General features: G+C 39.2%; 1 protein-coding gene across 4 annotated transcripts in view; it reads right to left on the reverse strand.

Annotated features, from left to right (window-relative positions):
* DENND1B (DENN domain containing 1B) overlaps positions 1–18,669 on the reverse strand; it is a 213,049-nt gene that overhangs the window by 141,838 nt on the left and 52,542 nt on the right. For all 4 annotated transcript variants that reach the window (XM_014564682.2, XM_014566635.2, XM_032466801.1 and 1 more), the window contains exon 3: positions 9,301–9,344. In XM_014564682.2, the coding sequence (XP_014420168.1) occupies positions 9,301–9,344 (44 nt within the window). The remainder of the gene's footprint in view (positions 1–9,300; positions 9,345–18,669) is intronic.

An 18,669-nucleotide genomic window follows, 5' to 3' on the forward strand; every position in this document is an offset into this window, starting at 1 on the left:
TGACCCTGAATCCCAGGAATAATCAATGAAGATCCACACCCTTCGAGTACAACAATTCAACGGTCATTGTTGCGTATGTACCAACTTCAATTCTTGGGGAAGCAACAGACGGTGATGAAGACAGGACGGACGCAGAGGCTCTGGGATAAATGTGCCTCACTCACATCCCATGGCCCCTTTCTCACAGGTCATGCCAGCGTAAGAATGACAATCACGAAGAGCTAGGAAACAAAGATACTTGTAACTCAGTCTTCCTGGAAGAGTATCGTTCTCTATCAGTCAAGCCCCGGCCATCTGTTCCTCCTTCTCTCCGTTAATCTTACAGGGGGAGGCACACCTACCACCACTGTCCAGAGCTAAACCCTCCACTCGCGGTTATGAAGCAATCTCACCTGAACGGTTACAGCACACGCAGTGCCCTGTGATTAATCTGTCTCCCCTACTGGACCAGGCGGTCTTTCTAAGCGGGCAACTTTTTATATTTACCTTTATTCATCCAGTGTTAGAAAAAAATAATGCATAATGTGTATTCACTTACTTATCCTCTTTCCATCTCTGCTAATTCTTGCTGTAGAAATTAGTTCTCATTTCTATCTTCAATCTTTCTTTTAAAGTGACTTTTTGCTATCCTATATAAACATGGTCTTCCCTCCTCAAGCCTTTTTACTCTTGAAGCTACCAAAAGTACACTAAATATTGCCACCATAATGAAAATTAGTCTGAACTAACCACTTCCTCTTGCTCTCTAACCACTCACCTCTTAGCTTACTTAAATGTCCGATGTCTTCCCTCCCAGCACGTCAGGCTGCACTGCTAGTGACTTTCCTGGCACGTGCTACACCTGGCCTTCCGTCAGGATTACATGTAGAAGCAACATGTAATAGGATAAGCAACCATTGGCTCCTGTATCCCCCATTCACAGAGGAGAAAACTGAAATTCAGAGAGCAAAAGTGACTTCCTTAAACTCCGAAATTCAAGTTAGAAGCAGAGACAGGACACCTGCTCACTTCTGATCCCCAGATCATTTTCCTTCTCCTAGTAAGACTCCCAGACAGTAAGGACCACGCGTCTCCCTGTCTGCAGCCTTATGTCGCCAGACCAGTACCTTGCAAAAAAAGTATTCGATAAATAATTTTAAGGCAGCCTTAGGTTCATGCTAATTGCCTAGGTGAAGTTCATTTGTTCAATATCTGGCAAAATTTTCATCTCTGACATCATAAGAGTAACAACCAAAAACATAACTAAAAAAGCCTTGTGCAACACAGCATTACTTTCAAAAATATATCTTTCAGCTTCTACATATCTATCTGTTCACTATATACATACACATGTGTGTATATGTATGTATACATACATACACATACATATAGACATATACCTAACACCACCAAAATTTTTGGTATCTGTGAGTCTATATGTCTATAATTCGGAAAGGTCTCTGCTCTTATCGAATTAGTGTGAAATTATTCTGTCTCTGGAGAATACCAATAAACTAGATTATAAAGTCTCATGAATTAAACTCCTGCACACGGATGTTCATAGCAGCTTTATTCATAACTGTCAAAACTTGGAAGCCATCAAGATGTCCTTCTGTAGGTAAATGGATAAATGAACTGCGGTACTTACAGGCAATGGAATATTACCCAGTACGAAAAAGAAATAAGCTACCAAGCCATAAAAACATGGAGAAAACTTAAATGCGCATTATCAAATCAAAGAAGCCAATCTGGGAAGTCCATATACTGTATGATTATGATGTTCTGGAAAAGACAAAAGTATAGAGACAATAAAAAGACAACAGGTTGCCAGGGATGGGGATGGCAGGGAAGAACAAACAGGCAGAGCACAGCAAGGTTCCAGGGCAGTGAGAGCATGTGTGTGATATTATGATGATGGATACGTGTCATCACACATCTGTCAACCCACAGAATGTCCGACAGCAAGAGGGAACCTCAGGTAAACGATGGCCTTTGGGTCGTGATGCTGTGTCCGTGTAGGTTTGTCCCTGGTGAAGGCGGCACCGCTCCGGCAAACGATGCTGATGCTGGAGGAGGCTGTGCAAGGGCGGGGGCACGGGACCTAGGAAACCACTACATCTTCCTCTCTGTTTGCTGTGAACCTTAAACTGCTCTGAAAAATAAAGTACTTCCAAATAATTTTTAAATAAATTAAAGGAGCTCTGTCCTGATTGGTCTATAGAGAGAAATCTACATAAACTGATTATTCCTAAAAATCCTATAAAATAAGAAAATTGAACTTCTATTACTTCAAGTGTGCTAGACTTCAAAAAAATTCTTAGAGAATTAAAATTCACATATTAAGGTAAATCTTTGGCAAACATCTAGTTTTATCATTAGTTGAATAAATACAGCTGTGACTTCTTTGACTTACGAGTGTTAAGTATAATGTAAGCATACACTCATCCTATTTGGGTTTGTTTTTCCTAAATGTATACAGGTTTACTGAACTACAAGCTAACACAGCATATGATTTAAGGGTATAAAAAATGTACATTTCTAGTCAATCAAAATGTATCATTATCCTGATGAACTTCATTTCAACAGTAATTGTATTTTATAATATATCTGCTTAAGCATAATTTCCACAATCTTTAGGTAACCAAAATATTGAACTGACATTGAGCTAATGTACACTCATTGTATTATACATTGTACTACTAACCTACATAATTTCTAAGACAGGACACTAATACACTGGCTACTAAGCATAATTAAGTTTACATACTTCTTATTTTTGTGTGCTATAAAAAGGCTGTATCTTTGGGTCATGATAATGAACCTATTCATTTTTGCCACTTTACAAAGATGTAAAGGGGGCAAGGGGGCTTTAGAAAGTGGTACTATGGGTATCGTGAGGTCTGGAAGGACACAGGTGCTCAGTTATCCACCTTGCAAGTGTTTGCTTTTTTTTTTTCCTTTTCCTATGAAACAGAAGTTAGTTACTTAGGTTAAAAATTACCATTAATATGAGAGGTTAAGACTACACGAGGACCAGCAATGCCTGATAAATATAACTGTGCAAATGTTTTTGTTTTCAAAGAATAGTTTGACCCTAAAACAGCGATTCTTGGGCTTTTATACTTTGTTTTTTTACCTCTATATTCTTGGGACTTTTTGAGGACAGTGAAGAGCCACTGTTTACATAACAACTATTGAAATGTACTGTATTAGAAATCAAAACTGATAAATTTTTAAAAGACACGTGAGTTCACGTGAGGACAGCAGTCATGGATCCCTGCATGCCAACACAAGCACCACGCATGCGATGGTGATGGTGACAACGAAATCAGTGTGACTGTGCAGATCTCCGCAATAGGTCCTAAAGCGTCAAGATAAGTGTTAGAGCATCAGTGTGCAATGAATACAACTTAAAACGTTTGCTAATCCCTGGCTTTGAAAAGTGTCAAGCTCACTCAGTTCTGATGGACTTGCTGCCCTGGATACTGGTCAGCGCCTGTGCCTCCAACAGGAGAGATCATTCTCACCTTCATGCGCCCCCAAGGTGCCCAAAATTCCGTCCTCGCAGGATAATTTTTTGCGCTTGAAACTGACTTTATTACGTCTTTTATTATTTACGGAGGAGGAGGAGTACAGGAGTTCCTCATTTACGGAAGCAGCCTTCCATCGGGTTACCGTCTAGATTTACTGTTCAGTATTGTATTGGCACTTTGATTAAACAGATAACCACGTGTGGCTCACAGGCACCTATGGACCCCATTTTCATCAGACAGATAAATCTTCCAACTTTTAAAATCTTGCCTTCCCAAACTCAGATTCCAAATACAGAAAAAAATCAAAAACTTGCAGAGTATGTTTTACAACCAAAACTACCTTGGAGGTTTTCTACAGGTTCCCTGAAAATCGCAGGGATGTGTCCTCTTAACTTACAAGATGCTAGAAGTAATTTGGTCTGTTTGGTATGTTGTTATTATTATAAGAGTTGTTCAATATAATAATAATTACTATTATACAAAAAGCTAGCAAATCACAAGAGACTGGGTTAAATCTGTACATGTAAATTTTATGAATATGAACATTTCTGAAGTCATATGTTTTATAGGACATTCCTAGAGACATGCCAATGCCCTGAGTCTCCAGAATGTTTTCCTCTCCAGAAAATGAGGGTCAAAACTCTCATGAAACAGTTCTGTTGAGTTTTCCTGCATTTGTCAGAGCCCGGCAGTGCTCTGCCTCGTGACATTAGGAAACAGTAGTGTGGTATCGCCAGTTATAATTTCAATTACTATTTTCAACATTCACCTGGCCATAATCTTACTTCTTTATTTTAAATTCCTTGCATCTTCTAGGTTCTCAACTGGGGATACACCTCAGACACACCCTTGAAGTTTTAGAAAAATACATTTGCCCAGGCCCAAGTCCAGATACACGAAATCTGCTTACTTGATATTCTGGGCATCTGCTTGCTATACTGTGCTGATTACTGCATGTTGTATCTCAAGACCTTCCCTCCATAAAAATTCTGTCCACTTATTTTCATAAATCAGACATAACCTTAACTGGCTCGTCTGAAAACAGGGTTATTACTCACTGTTCTTACAGACATCTTGTTTGAACATCTTTATCATCTGTCCATGGTTTTTCCATCTAAAAACTAAGCAAATGGACTTGATGATTTCTGTGTCGGTTCCATGGTCTTACGGCTCAGAGACGTCCTGAAAATACTTCTTCTGCTATTACAGGCAAGCAATATTTGCCACCCCAAAATGTGTCTCTTTGGCATGAGGATGTATTTAGGCTGATTATTTTTAAGAAACCAAGACAGGAAGTTTTTCTCGACCCTCCTCTGTATCTGCCTAAAGGAATTTAGACAGAGGGCCTGCTCCCAGAAGACAGCTACGGCCAGAGACATCTGCAAAGAGTACCTGCCAGGTGTAGGGGGAAAACCAGGCAGGGCCTGGACATCAGAGGCACTCTGTGCCCCCTTGTCCTGCCTGGCCCAGCAAGCATCTGTTTACCAAACATTCGCTGTTCTGTCTCCATGCGAATTGCTTTCCTCCTCTTTGAAGTCCCAAACCACTACCCTCAACATCCTCTTTTCCTCTTTTGTCTTCAGCTGAAGATGGTGGGTGAGGGCTTCAGCCGTTCTGGCCACTTACCAGTTTTCCTGGGTCCCTCCCATGGTATTAAACTTTGGTTTGATTTTCTCCTGTTGGTCTGTCTCATGTCAATGTAATTCTTAGACCAGCCGGAAGAACTTAGGGGGTAGAGGAAAGTTTCCTCCTTCCTGACACTATAGAATTATAAATCTTCCTGGAAGTCTATAAAGCAGTGAAATTCTCAAACTTGTTACTGAACTATAAAAGCAACAGTCTACATAAAGCAGTTTCATCTAGTCCTCATCACAAATTAATAAACATTCATGGCCTTACAACATAGCAATAAAACGACTGGCTCACATTTGTGGAGTGCTTTCTGTGCAGCAGGTGCTACACTCTATGGACTTGAGAGCATTCGTTCTGATCCTAATTTTGTCGGATTAGTAAAATCAGCCCTATTTTGCAAATGAGGAATTAAGAGAGATTCAGTATCTTGCCGTAAGCAACACTTCAGTCTGTAAATACAGAGCTATGACTCAAACAGACATGTCTGATCCCAGAATTTATAAGATTTTATTTCTGACCACTCTCTAAAAGTATATTACGCTCACAAAGATTGACTCCTCTCCCTCAAGTAACACAGACCAACCATGGCCTTAAAAGGCCAAAGGCATATGCAAGCATCAACACTCCAGAAAAGTGAACCGTGAAAATGACAAGTAGAAAGTAGGAGGAAAGCTAAGTGTTGTGAAAAATGGTCTCAAGCTATTAAGTACAAATGTGAACAGGAAAATGAGAGCAATGGACAGCTGAGCTTGACAGCCCCAAAAAGAAACAAAATCACTCACTTTGTATAGAAGTGGTGACCCTCTCACAAATGTAATAGGAGATACTGCCATTATCAGTGTCATGGAAGGGAAGATTTGTTCTGCGTTAATCCTCTCAGCCACAGCCCTCAATGCATTTGCAAAACATAAATCTGACATCAGCTAAATCTGTTTGGCAATCTCAAATACAGTCACACCTTTGTATTTTCTAGGGTTGCAAACACTCTCCTCTCTTCCTCACTCCCCAAAGCCCCCTTCCATCACTTGCGCGGAAGATAACTCACAATTTCTTGAAACTCAGAGAGAAACTCACCCTCTCTTCTTTACCCTTCTCAACCCCATGCCCCCTGAAACACCTTTACATGCAATCTCTTTCCCTCCTTTACACTTGTAAAAAAAATAATCAACAGAAACAGCCACCAAATCGAGCTAAGAGACCAGAAGGGGGAGCTCTCACGCCCCGCAGCCACAGCCGAGCCCAAGGATGTGGCCAACACGAAGCCAGGGCTCTTTGTTTACACAGCCCTCCCGACTTCCTCTTCTCCTCCAGGAAAGTGTTCCTCCCTTGCCCTGTGGGACCTGCACTTGGCCTGTCCTGGCAGCAGACTCCAAGCTGCAATTCTCTGCTGATCTTGAATACGCCCGCCTTTGCTGAGGAAACGTGTGCCAGTCTGTCCAGGTGGGCACACGCACCCTTCTCACTCCTAATGGAACCAACTCTTCCAGATCCTTCTCCTTCCTCAGCTGAACTACTGACTAATGCCCTTGCCTCCAGTTTCTCCCACAATCAGTCCACAATGGAATCACTTCCAAATTAACACTCCTTACACACTTATTTTGTTACATCACAGTCTCCTTGAGTCCATTTGAAGGACCAGCTCTTAGCAAGGCCTTTAATTGTTGCCAAGACCCGGCCCGATTAGCATTTATAGTTTCGTCTCTTACTCTCCTACACAAAAATCTCTGCTGTACCAAAAAAACAAACAATGACAGCTCCTGAAATGTGACCTGGGCTGTCCCACTGGCTCCTCCACTGCCAAAAGAAGGAAAAGCCCCGCAGAGCAGCACATGATGAACCAGTGCCCGTGGCGGGCCACGCTCCACGCGGCAGAACCAAGGAGGAAAACGGGCTGGTATTATTTCTTTGCATTAAACAATAAAATACACTGCTTTCAAACTGTAAGGATACTGTGGGGAAAAAACATCATAAACTTTTTTTAAAAAGAGCTAAAATAAGTGCGTTGGGTTTGGCTCAGCATTCCAAGCAGAAAGAACAATGTAGCTTGCTTGTTAATAGCACATGCTTCTGAGTTAGACAAACTTGCCTTCAGACCCTCGCTCTGCCCCTTCTAAGCAGGGCGATACCTGAACAGTTTCTAACTCGAGCCTCAGTGTGGGGGATGACGCTGTCTCCTAGCAGCACGGGGGAGACGTGAAGACAAAGCACCACAGAAGCAGCTGGTAAGGTGCCTGGTGCGTGCAGGAAAGAGCTAAACGAAGAGCTGTGGTAGGATTACTGCTGAAGCAGCCTCAGATCTAGTGAAAAGGCTGCTTAGGAAGAGGCAGACAATTAGCACAGGAAGCAGTAAAAGATGAGGAGGGTGCGAAATACACACAGGGTGCTCGTGTCATCCGTAGGGTCAGAAGCGTCACCGGAAAGCATACAGCAGAACCACTCCGCAGGGCCCTGGCCGGACGAGCACGTGAAGCTGGTTTCTTTAGCTATAAAATGAAGAAGTTGGACAAAATGGTATCTCAAGCTTCTTCTAGCTCTAACCTTCAAAAGGACCATGAGAACTGCTGTGAACTGGAATCCTGGGGTTAGGAACACCACCGCCACGACACAGCTGACCACCTTTGTAGCTCACTAAGGCTGTGAGGGCTTATTCATGTTCCACTGACCTCACAAGTCTGGGAAACAAAGCAACAGCTAAGAAATTCCTATCACCAGTTTATCACTCACAAAGAGGAACAGCAATAGTCTCACTGAAAAATTTACTGCAGCAGACCTCAACAAGGACACTAGCACCATTATGCGAACCCAGAGTCAGGAGCCTCAGACCCCCTGGGAATTCTCAGAGGAAGCTGAAGAGGTAGAAATCACCAAAATAATTATAATAATAATAAATCTGGACAGGAGGTTAGACAAGAGAGAATTGGTAACACCAACAGAGGAACAGCATTTCAAACGGTAAAATGAGTCAGTAAGGCTCTAACTTCACCTGACTGGGGAACAAACCCAATTAAGCCTCCCACGTACAAATCACACCTTCCTGTAGGGACTTGGTTTACATACTTAAGACATGTATAAACCTATTCTTTCTCTAAATGGCTAAAGCAAGCTAAGAGCACGTACTCTCTTCTTATGTGAAACGACAGTCAAGGATTGCACTAGATCTAATTAATACTTAACATGCTCCTTTAACTCACTTTTATAGTGAAATTTCCTAATCTTATATACTGATTTTCATGAGTAGAAACTTAACTCTTCCACGGTGAAATCACATGTGTCTGTATATTTATTTCTGAATGAACTGCTTTAAATGAATGCTTTTATCAGCTTTCATTTTTGTAAATTATGATAATCATATCTGTGAACTGAAAGTTTGTAATGTTATCATTTTATAATTTTAACAGTGACAAGATTGTTTTATTCCATTTCTTTGCAGATAAAAAAAGATATCCAGAAAAAGTGCTTATTTATATAATAATTTAAATTTGTACCATTAACTATATAATTCACTTCAAAATGATAAATCCATAATGTAAATTATAAAAGTTTTTCTATTGACATATATATCATGTCAAAATAACTCATTTCAGTCATACCAAATACTTAAAGAACTAGAGAAGAACATAATTTAAAATGCAAATACAGTAAATTTATTCCAAAGTCTCCCATTTTAAGAAAATAAGCTACAGACAAGAATTAAAAATAATAAAATATTGTGAACTCTACTTATACATGCGAATGATTCCACTATTACCGTGACAAGGATTCACAGCAGTTACTACTAACTTCTTACTTTCTTACTTACAGAGCTTACAGAGGAACAGACAACAGACTATGGTATCATCAAGGCTTTGTGAAGGGGAAACGTTTAAATGTTTCCAAATATATAGTCCACAAATAGACTAAAAGGTGTAAAAATACGCTGAAACTGTAAACCTTCAGCTCTTATTAGTTTTAAGAAAAGGGCTTCTTCACCCCCTGTCAACCTGGTAACTTTAAAAGATTTTCCATGTATTCTGCACACATGGCTTTTTATTCTCACAGCTGATCAAGACAAAATACTTCTAGCAATTCATATGAAGTAGCGGTAGCAGTAACAGTAGTAACAGTCATAATAACTCCAATTTTAAATTTTTTTAAAAAAAAATTATGCGGTTCCAACCTGGTCTGCAAAGTCCTCTGGGAACTTCCACAACACCACCGGATCTGCAAATAATTGACAGGGCGTTAAACAGAGGAAGGAACACACCTTCAGCAACAGTCTTGTCAAAATACTCAAAACTGGCAGAGCTACTTTTAAAAATAATTTTTAATTTTTCTTTAAATATTTGCAGTTAATAAAGTTCCAAATTAAATATTTTGCCCTTTGAAGGGTTTTAATGACTTTTGGGAAACAAATAATAAAGTTAATAGCTTGGTCAGATTATTAAAAATCATTATCTCTTTTAGCAGCTCACTTTTTACATATCTTAGATTTTAAGATTCTGAAATATAAATATATATATTTCCACTGAAGACACTGACTTTCATTTGAAAATATATATATAAATGGGGTAAATATGTAATCAAATATATTACAGCCCTCAGAAAACAGACCAAAATACATCACTTCAAGTTTCCATTTAAAATCCTAAACAGACATTTTCCCAAAGAGGACATGCAGATGGCCAACAGGCACATGAAAAGATGCTCAACATCGTTAATCATCAGAGAAATGCAAATTAAAACCACAATGAGATATCACCTCACACCTGTCAGAATGGCCATCATCAAAAAGAACACAATAAATGTTGGCAAGGACTTGCAGAAAAGGGAACCCTCCCACACTGTTGGTGGGAATGTAAATTGATGCAGCCACCGTGGAAAACAGCACGGAGGTTTCTCAAAAAATTAAAAAGAGAACTACCATATTACCCAGCAATTCCACCCCTGGGTATATATCCAAAAAAAAAATGAAAACATTTATTTGAAAAGATACAAGCACCCCAATGTTCATAGCGGCATTACTTTTAATTGTGAAGATATGGAAGCAATCAAAGTGCCTATCAACAGAAGAATAGATAAAGAAGATGTGGTACACACACACATATACACTGAAAGAACACTCAGCCATAAAAAAGAATTAACTTTTGCCATTTGCAACCACATGAATGGACCTGGAGGACATTATGCTAAGTGAAACATCAGACAGAGGAAGACAAATACTGTATGATACCACTTACATGAGAAATCTAAAAAATAAAACAAACTAGTGAATATAACAAAAAAGACACAGATTCGTATACAAGGAACAAATTAGTAGTTATCAGTGGGGAGAGGGAAAGGAGGAGGGCCAAGACAGGGGCACGGGCCTAAGAGGAGCAAACTGTTATGTATGAACTAAATAAGCCACGAGCATGTGCTGCACAACACGCAGAACACAGTCAGTACTTTGTAGTAACTGTAAATGGAATACAACTTCTAAAATTGTGAATCAGTCTGTTGTACAACCTGTAACTTACATTTATTATATATCAACTATAATTGAACTTGAAAAAATAAAAATAAAATCCTGAATAAAAATTTATGAACACTGGAATAATGTTAGTTTTGTACCAAGGTTCACTTTTGAAATTTCATATTTGCAACTCTACACAGAAGTTTCTAAAATAATAGATAAGCTGGCAGGCATAAGGCATCAAGCTTACTTAAAATACAATTTCCAGGATATTTCAGAGAAATTTTCCTAATATGTTACATCTAGTTATTCATGGATAAAAATCAATGTTGTTTTACAAATATTCCCGCTGGTTTTTCATTTCCATTATTCCTTCACAATATTTCTCTTCTACTTAACACAATTAAAGGAAGTCCTTTCAATTAGCACTAATAAATATTTTGGTTGCATACTTACTTTTTAATTCTGTCAAAAACATACTTCTGAATACTGTAAATGTGCTTTAAAAGGATGGTGTGCCATGGGTAACGTTACTTACGAAAAGCCTTGGAAAGCCCAGTGTAAGCAACCAGTACCACCGACACCACAGGATTTGAACCCCACTCCAGGTAAAAGGCCTTGTTGGATCAAAGACGTCACTTTATGAGCCCAGTCAGTGAAAAATTACAGCTCAGCCCCACTCTCTCCACTATTCCATTCTGCTTTTTTAAAAATACAGTCTGAGGATGCATAACAAGTTTTTAATTTCCAAACTCAATAATTACATAGCATTTTCAGCACAAGCCGATTCCTCTTGCTGTATGATTTATTAAGCTCAAAAGACTTTTTTCCAAATATTTTAACTTGAAAAACAGAAAGCATGCTTTGTGCAATTAACCTTTTTACTTACTAAGGAATAAAACATTTCTACATAAATTAATATAAAAATCATTTAAAACATCTTGTATAAGAAAAGGCATTATAAATTTATGGAGGCAATATTAAATGATTATGCCTTCACGTAAAACAAAATGTATACTTTTCTACAATGAATGTGACATGCATTACAGACCATCTAAAATACTAAGACGTTAATGTCCTGTGGAAGATTATGTTGTAAATGTGCGTGTGTGTGTTTATGGGGCAGTTTTACCAAAATGGTAGTTATTAAGACTTGAATCTCATAAAACAAAAGTGTATGATGGAATCTTCATAATATATTAAACAAAAGTTATTACCCTGATAAACTAATATTAACCAACGGTCGTATAAACAAATCATCAGACAGAAATGAAGAATAATTCTTTCTTATAAATAGCGGTGTTCAAGAGTTTCAATGTGAATATTTTAAACATCCCTTTTAAACAACCTCAATTTTACAGCTGGCATTTGAGAAACTGTGACAGATTTCTTACACTTATGTCTTAAAACCAGGACGCTCACCGGGCTGTGCAGCCTGGACAGTCTGCCCGCAGTGTCTGCAGCCCTTACCCAGTTACGTCGCTCTGCTTCATCCCCACTACGCTGGTTTTCCCTGTACCGTCTGTTCTTCCACAAAGGATGAACAAGTGAATACATGAAATGGCATCCATGGCTTCAATCATGTAGTGGAAAATATCCTGTTTCTTTTATCTTCACTAAATGAGTTTTACACTTCAGCACCCCCAAAATTTATTAAAATCATGTGCACCCATCTTTTGAAATGGATTCACTTAGTTGTTGCCTGTGTTGTTAGATTTACCCCATATCTGACACATCTTTGCAGCAGCTTTTTACAAAGACTGTGGAGGAAGAAACAGAAGGACCCTGAAAAAAATAGTAATAATCCAATTTCCAAATTTATGCACGAAGACTGAAATTTTCTGTTCCCTGAGGATTACGTTCCAGATACGAGATCTGATCTGGCAAAGTCAGGGCGACTTCATGCTGGTTTTATGGGTGAGAGGGTGGGAACCCTGGCAGGAAGCCCCGCTGCCCGTGACGGCTGAAACACCGTCTCTCCTCCCTCTGATGCCTCCCCGTAATGCAGGGGAGACGCCACATCTTACTTCAGAAAGAAACTTTGCCACCAACAATCCAGAAACCAAATAAACATGAAAGGAAGTTTATATAACTTGACTTTTACATAAATGTAGTTAATCTCTTATCTTAATAAGAGAAAGCTGCAGTGTAGTGAGAAAAATACAGATTATCATTACATCAGCACACTTGGGAGGAGCACATTTAATGAATTACTAGTGCGTCACACACACGTATTCCAAGTTCCTGACTGAGGGTCTTTTTTAATGTAAAGTGAGAAAAGTTCAGTAATATTTTAATTTCCTTTACAATCAGACCTTTCACATTTTCTGGCCTGTAACTAAAAACAAAAATTAAAAAATTTAACATACTACTGTGATTTAAAGTACACTATTTTTTTACCGCAGGAAAAAGACTCTTGATTTGCATAAATGAATAATATTTACTTAATTCTGTGGAATTCATAGATGAATATCTTTAAAATTACATACTTGTAAAAATCACAGTTCAGACACTATGTACTTTTGAAAAGGCAGACTATAGAATATTAGTATTTTGTTTGATTACAGCTTTCAGTGCTTATCCACCTATGTTGCAGAGCCAGAATTTTACGAATGAGGAAAGTGAAGCCAAAACAATGAGGAGTATGTCTTAATTATAAGGCTAGTTCATGTCCGAAACTAGATCTCTGAGATGGGAGGAGCAGTTATTTTAAGTAATTTCCAGGATCAATAAATTTCTCTGTCCCACTTAAGTTCAGTTTATTTCATTTAAAAATCTATGCAGTGCTAAAGGCACAGGAAAAGTCTCTGCCTTCCAAAGCCTTACAGAACACGGGGAGGAAAATGTCAGAGAGCTATCTACTTTTTGTGCAAACAAGCTAGCCTGCAGGAACACCTGAACTCAACCTGAGAATTCACTGGCTTAATAATTTCAAAAAACGTTCCTAATGAGAGAATGGTGATGTCTCGTAAATACGAATGAGCAAGAATCATTCGAGAATATATTCCACCTACAGAGATGGAATGGTGAATTAAACAAAGCTGTTCTTTACAACGTATAGAAAAGGAGGGCACCTGAACCTACAACGCAACACGATTTCACGGGTGTCACGCTAAAGGCTCGGGATGCCACAGGGCAGCGGGCGCAAAGCCAGCGTAACCCACACGGTCACTGCGCCACTTCACGGAGAAAAGCACGCGCAAACCACCACCTCAGTAAGACAAGCAAAGGACGATCTGAGGCACAGAGCGGGCAGAGGAGAACGTTCCAGAATGCAGAGACAGTGTGCATGAAGTCTCAGAGGTTAAAAGAAAGCAGAATCATTTTGGAAACTGAGAGAAAAGAAAAGTCACGTATCCAGAATGTAGAGTAGGAGAGAGGGAATGTCAAGGAGTGAAGCTGGGGCCAGACTACAGAGCTCAGCGTGCATCCAAGGCGTCACAGGAAGCCACCAAACCGAGTGAGAAGGAAGGACCAGGAACGTGTGAAGAAGACAGCCAGAGAGTGTGTTGTGACGAAAATCAAGGGAAGAGAGTGCGTCAGAAATAATCCTCAAATGCGGCAAAACATTAAGGTGACGACTGAAGAATGGCAACCGTATTCCCTTCCCTCCAGGGGAAGGAAGGGAATCTTCTTAAGAAGATTAGGGGGTGAGTATGAGGAAGGAGAGACAGTGTTTTTGTCTCAAAAAGACTGTGCAGGGAAGAAGAGAGCAGAGTAGGAGGAGAGAGGTGAGGCCAGGTGGGTTTGTTCGGTTTCCCTCGTTCTGATGCAGCCTTGAACGTGTCTAAATGAAAATGGGAACTGGTGAGCCGGGAGAGGCAGAAGAGGGGAGAGAAACATCGCTGAGGAGACAGGAGAGGGGCTTCTGATCCAGACAGTGAGACGAGCCCTGGACAGAAGCTGGAAAACGGTTCCCATTCTTATTGGAAAAATAAAAGAGGAGAAGAGACGTGGATCCAAGGGGGTTTTAGAACGTGTGGTGCACAGGTAAGAGTTCGGTGTAAAAGCTGCTAATTATTTCAGGTGTGGTTGGGGCAAAGCTCTCTGCTAAGAGGGAAGTTGTCGGCGGCTTCAGGAGGAGCTGTGAATTAGCTGTTCAGCGCACTGGTGAGCATTCAGTTTGGGGGCGCCTGCAACCTAGTGTCTAATGGCAACGACACGGTATTTCCCCATCGTCATCCAACAGCCAAGGTGCAAGAGATGACTAGTAGACGCGGGCAGGGCTGAGGTTTCTGTCAGATGGAAAAAGCACTTAAACAGAAGGCTGGTTTCAGATGTAAGTTGCTGATCTAAAGGTAATAAAAAGGGAAGTGAGGGTTTTTTTTTCCCTGTAAAATCCATTAGTACTAAATGTTATACCAAATCATGCGAATGCATTTTAAAACAGTGTATTTTCAGTAGAAAATCTGCTGCATATATCAGAAGACTGTTGGACTGAGGAAAAAAGTAAAATAAATAAATGGAATATTTGTAATTATGAAATTAGGTGCCTAAAGTTCCAGATTTACACCTATAAATGACGATGTTTTCTGTCTGTCATCAGAGGTAGGTGTTGAAAATTATCAAATCAATTCCCCTCCTCTCCTCCCCCCGCCCGAGGATCATCTGAAAGAACAGTCTTACATGTTCACTCAAGTTCGCCATGTAAATATTTTATACTACTATAAATAGTATATGTATACTATATGCATATACCATATAAAATTTACCATATACATATTTTCTACATATACTATTATGTGAAAAACAACAGTGTGGAATTAAATCATAGCTAAAATATAATTTTTCCAGCTATATTGAAATATAACTGACATCTAACACTGTGTAAGCTTCAGGCGTAGAATGAGATGATTTGATGAACGTATATACTGTGAAATCTTCACCACAATAAGGTTGATTAACACATCCTTTACCTCACGTAATTGCTTATTTGCTGTTTTTGCTATTGTTGTTATGGTGGGAACAATAAAGCTCCACTCCCGTAGCAACTATCAAATACACAACATAGGGCTGTGACCCGCAGTCACCAGGCTGCACATTGGAGCCCTGGAACTTACTCATCTCGTAAATGAAACTCTGTTCCCTTGGACCAGCATCTCTCCATCTCCCGCCGCCCCTCAGCCCCTGGCAACCACCATTCTACGCTTCTTTGAGTTCAATGCTTTTAGATTCCACATCTGAGTGAGGTCATATGGTTATATGCCTTTCTCTGACTTATTTCACGGAACATAGCACCTTCAGCATCCACCTATGTTGCTGCAAACGGCAAGGGAGCCTTCCTTTTTTCTAGGGCTGAGTAACACTCCACGGTACTTATTTACCACATGTTCTTTATCCATTCATCCACTGATGGGCATTTAGGTTGTTTCCACAGCAGGTCTGTAGGTCTCTTTATTTTCCGTATTCTCATCTGGTTTTAGCATCAAGGTAATACTAGTCTTATTAAGTGAGTATGGGAGTGTTCAATATTTTGGAAGAATATAATAAAAACCAGCATTAATTTCTCCTTTAAATGTTTGGAAGAATTCACCCATGAAGCCATCTGAACCTGGGTTTTCTTCGTTGGGAGGTTTTTGATTACTGATTCAATCTCCTTCCTTGCTTTGGTCAGATTTTCCATTTGTTTATGATTCAGACTTGGTCATTACATATCTGAATGGTTAAATGCATCCATCTCTCCTTCCTCTAGATGCCCAACTTGTAGGCATACACTTGTCCGCAGTCATCTCTCAGGATTTGAGGGGTATCAATGGTAATGATGCCATTTATCATTTATAACTTTGAGTCCTCTTTTTTTTTCTCCTGGTAAGTCTAACTAGATTTGTCGATTTTATTTATCTTTTCAAAAAATTAACGTAGTTTTGTTGCTCTCTTCTATTGTTTTTCTATTCTCTATTTCATGTATTTCTGCTATAATCTTTGTTATCACCTTCCCTCTGCTAACTCTGGGCTTAGTTTGTTCTTTTTCTAGTTCCTTGGGATATAAAGTTACGTTGTTTGAGATCTTTCTTTTTTCTTAATGTACATACTTATTGCCATAAACCTCTCTCTCAGTACCGCCTTTGCTGAATTCTATCAGTTTTGGTATATTTCCATTTTCATTTGTTTCAATATATTTTTTTATTTCCCTTTTAATTTAATCTGTGACCTCCTGGGTATTCAAGAGTGTGCTGCTTAATTTCCACATCTTTGTAAATCTTCCAGTTTTCCCCTTGTTATTGATTTCAAGTTTTATACCACTGTGGTTGGAAAAGATACTTGGTATAATTTTAAACTTTGAAAATTTACTGAGACTTATTTTGTGACCTAACATATGACCTATCCTGGAGAATGTTCCATGTGTGCTTGAGAAGCATGTATATTCTGCAGTTGTTGGATGGAATGTTCTGTATACGTCTGTTAGGTTCACTCGATCTAAAGCATGGTCAAAGGCCAAAGTTTCCTTACTGGTTTTCTGTCTGGATGATTTACCCATTGTTGAAAGTAGGGTAGGGAAGTGCTCTATCACCACACTGTCTATCACTCCCTTCAGGTCTGTCAGCATTTGCTTGGTGGTTAAGGTGTTCTGATGTAGGACGCATACATATTTACAATTGTTACGATCTCTTGATGAATTGACCGCTTTATTACTATACAGTGTCCTTGTCTTGTAATCGTTTTTGACTTAACCCATTTTGCCTAATAGAGCTGTCTATAAATGTAGCTACCTCTGCTCTCTTTTGGTTTCCATTTGCAGGGAGTATCTTTTCCCACTGCTTCACTTTGAGCCTATATGTGTCTGAATGGAAGTGAGCATCTTGTAAGCAGCATATAGTTGGGTCTTGTTCACTTATCTATTGGGCCACAGTATGCCTTTTCATTGGAGAATTTAGTCCATTTACATTTAATCACTTATAGATAAGGACACAGAATTGCCATCTTGTTCATTGCTTTCTGTTTTGTAGTTCCCTTCTTCCTTTCTTCTTGTCTTGTTTGTGAATTGATGGTTTTCCATAGTAAGATACTTTGATTTCCTTGTCTTTATTTTGTGTGTATCTACTATAGATTTTTGTCTTGTGGTTACCCTTGAAAAATCTTAGGAGATATCACAGTTATTTTAACCTCATCACAACTTAACTTTGATCACATACAAAAACTCTATCTTTTATTCCCCCTCACATGCATTTTATGTTTCTGATGTCTCACTGTACATCTTTTTATACTGTGTATCTATTTAAAAATTACTGTAGCTATAGCTATTTTTAATACTTCTGTCTTTCAACTTTTATTCTAGAGTCGAGTGGTTAACACACCACCATATTACAGTATTAGAGCATCCTGAGTTTGACTATACACTTGCTTTCAACAGTGTGTCATTCCTTTTCATATGCTTTCATAGTTAGCATCCTTTCATTTCAGGCTGCAGAAGTCCTTTCAATCTCTCTTGTAAGGCAGGTATAATAGTGATGAACTACCTCAGCTTTTGTGTGCTTGGGAAAGTCTTTATTTCACCTTTATTTCTGAAGGACAACTTTTTTGGGTATAGTACAGTTGAACTTTGAACAACACAGGTTTGAATTGCACATATCCCTTCATAAGCAGATTTTTTCAATAAACACATACTACAGTACTAAATGATCTGCAGAGCTGCATGCAGATAAGGAGGGCCGACTGTAAAGTACACATGAATTTTCTACTGCATGGTGTGGGGAGGCCTCTGACGCCCACACTGTTCAAGATCAGCTGTATTCTTGGTTGGCAGTCTGTTTCTGCACTTTGAATATATCATTCCATTCTCTCCTAGTCTGCAAGGTCTCTGCTGAAAACTCTGTTGTTTGCCTTTCCTGAGAGGAACTGGTTTTCTCTTACTGCTTTTAAAATTCTCTCTGTTGTTGATTCTAGACAGTTTTATTATAATGTGACATGAAGAAGATCATCTTGGATTTAAATTTTTGGGTGACCTATTACTATTAACTTCATGAATTGGATGTTCAAATCTCTCTCCAGGTTAGGGAAGTTCTTAAGCATTATTTCATTAAATATGTTTCCTACCCCCTTTTTCCTCTCTTCTCTTTCTGGGACTCCAGTGGTATGTGACTGGTTGTCTTCATG

Source organism: Camelus ferus, chromosome 23 (assembly GCF_009834535.1).
Source record: "Camelus ferus isolate YT-003-E chromosome 23, BCGSAC_Cfer_1.0, whole genome shotgun sequence".
Taxonomy (NCBI): Eukaryota; Metazoa; Chordata; class Mammalia; order Artiodactyla; family Camelidae; genus Camelus; species Camelus ferus.